Genomic DNA, 2,747 nt, shown 5'->3' with positions numbered 1-2,747 from the left:
TTGACACTCTTAAACATGTATTCTGAGGTTAGCTCGGGTTTACTATGGTTTTCGGGATCGCCGAATACAAATCTGGCGTCCTTTGACTTTTATCGCGTCAGGGCCTAAGCCCAGAAGGTCACAATGCCTACGCTGTGTTTCACATCTGGAATTTTCTCTTGATTCTCTAATCACTCTAATGAAATGAACGAAAATTTAATTTCCGACAAAATTTGCTAAAAATACTTCTCTGACGTTCAACGGATTTGCTTGTTTCTTAAAATTCTGAGTCGAATGATATATACTTTTAGGAGTCACTTTTTTCATAAAAGTGAAATGCAATAATTCTTCAAAAGTAGGATAACTGACAGGTTATTGTTAGTATAATACCATTTTTTTATGAAAAAAGTGAATCCTAAAAGTATATATCAATCGATTCAGAATTTCACGAAACGCGCAAATCCGTTGAACGTCAGAGAAGTATTTTTAGCAAATTTATGCAACTTCCGTCAAGATTGGTAGTTACTTGCCTTCAATTAACTCCGTGCAGATACTTCCTTGACCTCTGTTATTGCATATTTATTGAAGAAAATTTGTTTAGATAGGTACATATACTTGAATATGAAAAGTCAATAGATGTTATTAATGTTTTCAATTTGTGAAATAATCATTACGAATCGAGAAATAATTCTTCAAAAGTAGGGTAACTTTGACTAAGGTTATTGTTAATATACCATTTTTTAAATGAAAAAAGTGAATCCTAAAAGTATATATCAATCGATTCAGAATTTCACGAAACGTGCAAATCCATTAAACGTCAGAGAAGTATTTTTAGCAAATTTTTGCAACTTGCGTCAAGATTGTTAGTTACTTGTCTTTAATTTACTCCGTGCACATACTTCTTCGATCTCTGTTTTTTTCATATTTACTTAAGAAAAGTTGTTTATCATTACGAGCCGAGAAATAACTCCTTAAATTTCTCAAAATACTACAAAAAGTGTTTTATATTGCAATCTTACTCTCTAATTGTGAAATAATGATGATAGGCCCGGAAATTATTTTCGAAATTATCCCAATGAAATGTTTCGATTAGATGAAAATTCAAATGGAGTATTTTCAAGATTTCAAACCCTGAAGTTCAACGAATTTGCACATTTCTTGAAATTCTGAATCGAATGATATATACATTTAGGAGTCACTTTTTTCATAGAAAACGGTATTATAGTAACAACAAAAGTAGTGATTATTTTACAAATATCCAAAACAATAGGTCTGTAACAGTAGGTATGTAAAACCATTGATAATAATTATAACTTATGTGGAATGCCTGGATTGGTAAACGAGTTAGGAAAATAAAGCTTTAACGATCAACTAACAACGAGGCTAATGCAGTACATTCAAATATAAATAATGAATATCCTACAAGATTTTGATTTTTATCCGCTGTGTGTAATTTCAAACAATGTGAGGGTCTCGCAAGGCAAAAAACCGTCCGCTCGACAAACTATCACCCGCTGCAAGGGTACTGTTTTCCAGATAATGCCTGAACCTGGCTGACGGTCCCCTGATTATTACTTTCTCACAGGAAATTTTTTTCACACTTTTTTTTACTGTGTACCCTTTTTTCTGAAAATATTCCAACTGTGATTGGCTGTCGAATTTTTTTTTCCACTCAGAAGCTAAACCCTTTGGGGCGTGCTTATCATATTTCGGTGTCTCTCGCACACTCAACTCAGATTTCCCACGGGTGTCCCCAGCCCTCTTAAAGCCTAAGGAGCTTTAACAAAAGAGAATTCACAATCATCAAATTACAGTTGTCGATGTTATGAACTTTAATTTAAAAATATATTTGCACAAATTTGGAAGAAAAAGAAAAGCCGAGCGTGTAGCGCGAAGGAAATCCATAATCAAGTGCGAAGCGGTCAAATTTTTTTATATATTACGTAGTATATGTATTATTGTCTTTGATTTTCATTAACTGCATAGACATTCATTTAAAACCCAAAAGTCAAATGGTAAAATAATAAATAAAGTTTTTGTTTTTGTACAAAAGATAATTAAATTTCTAAGATGAGTAACTGACGCAAAATAAAACACAGGACTATATTTTATAAAATGTAGTCTCTTTGTTTTACATATTATGAAGATGATATGATTAATAAAGCTAATGAATTAAGACGTACATTCGACATCATATCTTCTTTCTCGGCCTCTAAAATTTCGCGAGCCACGGGTTTTCCTGTTACCTCAATTTTGACGTGTTTCTGGTGATGATACTTTGGATCGTATTTCCTGGGGGCTGTAATGGTCAAAACGCCGTCCGATGAAAGGCTAGACTTAACCTCTTCATAGTCGTACTGTTCCGGAACCAGGTATTTTCTGGAGAAATGTCTGGAAATCCGACCGTGTTCGTCTTGCTTTTTTGTATGTTCGCCTTTGACCACGATAAATTTATTAACAACTTTTACGGTTATCTCATCGGGCAAGAAATGCAGCATGTCTATAACTGCCTGAAATATTAAAAAAAAAGTTTGTAAATTATGTCGAGATTTATTGGTTCTAAAAGCGTTTATCACGCGAATAATACGGAAATCTTTTCCTTAAATATTTTGGCAATTGCCGAAAATTATGATTACTAAAATTATTGCAACTAATAAATATAGTGAAATTAACCATAGTCAACATAGTTGACAACATTCAAATTTTCATCTCCATGCTGCTTTACAATTGTGTTGGGGAGATGGCTCATTGGTCCTGTTATAACGAGA

General features: G+C 33.2%; 1 protein-coding gene across 1 annotated transcript; it reads right to left on the bottom strand.

The window, feature by feature from the left end:
• Positions 1-2,117: 2,117 nt before the first annotated feature.
• Positions 2,118-2,477, bottom strand: LOC117169860 (protein lethal(2)essential for life-like). The gene has a single exon (XM_033356368.1). It carries the CDS (start codon positions 2,475-2,477, stop codon positions 2,118-2,120), a length of 360 nt encoding a protein of 119 aa, XP_033212259.1.
• Between the last annotated feature and the right edge of the window lie 270 nt (positions 2,478-2,747).

This window comes from Belonocnema kinseyi, chromosome 3 (genome assembly GCF_010883055.1).
Source record: "Belonocnema kinseyi isolate 2016_QV_RU_SX_M_011 chromosome 3, B_treatae_v1, whole genome shotgun sequence".
NCBI classification, from domain to species: Eukaryota; Metazoa; Arthropoda; class Insecta; order Hymenoptera; family Cynipidae; genus Belonocnema; species Belonocnema kinseyi.
The sequence above is the reverse complement of the archived record's forward strand: the minus strand, read 5'-3'. Positions and strand labels throughout refer to the sequence as shown.

What these genes read in the sequence shown, in the direction of transcription:
- LOC117169860 (XM_033356368.1), bottom strand. Translation starts at nt 2,477, where the DNA reads ATGCTGCATTTCTTGCCCGATGAGATAACCGTAAAAGTTGTTAATAAA.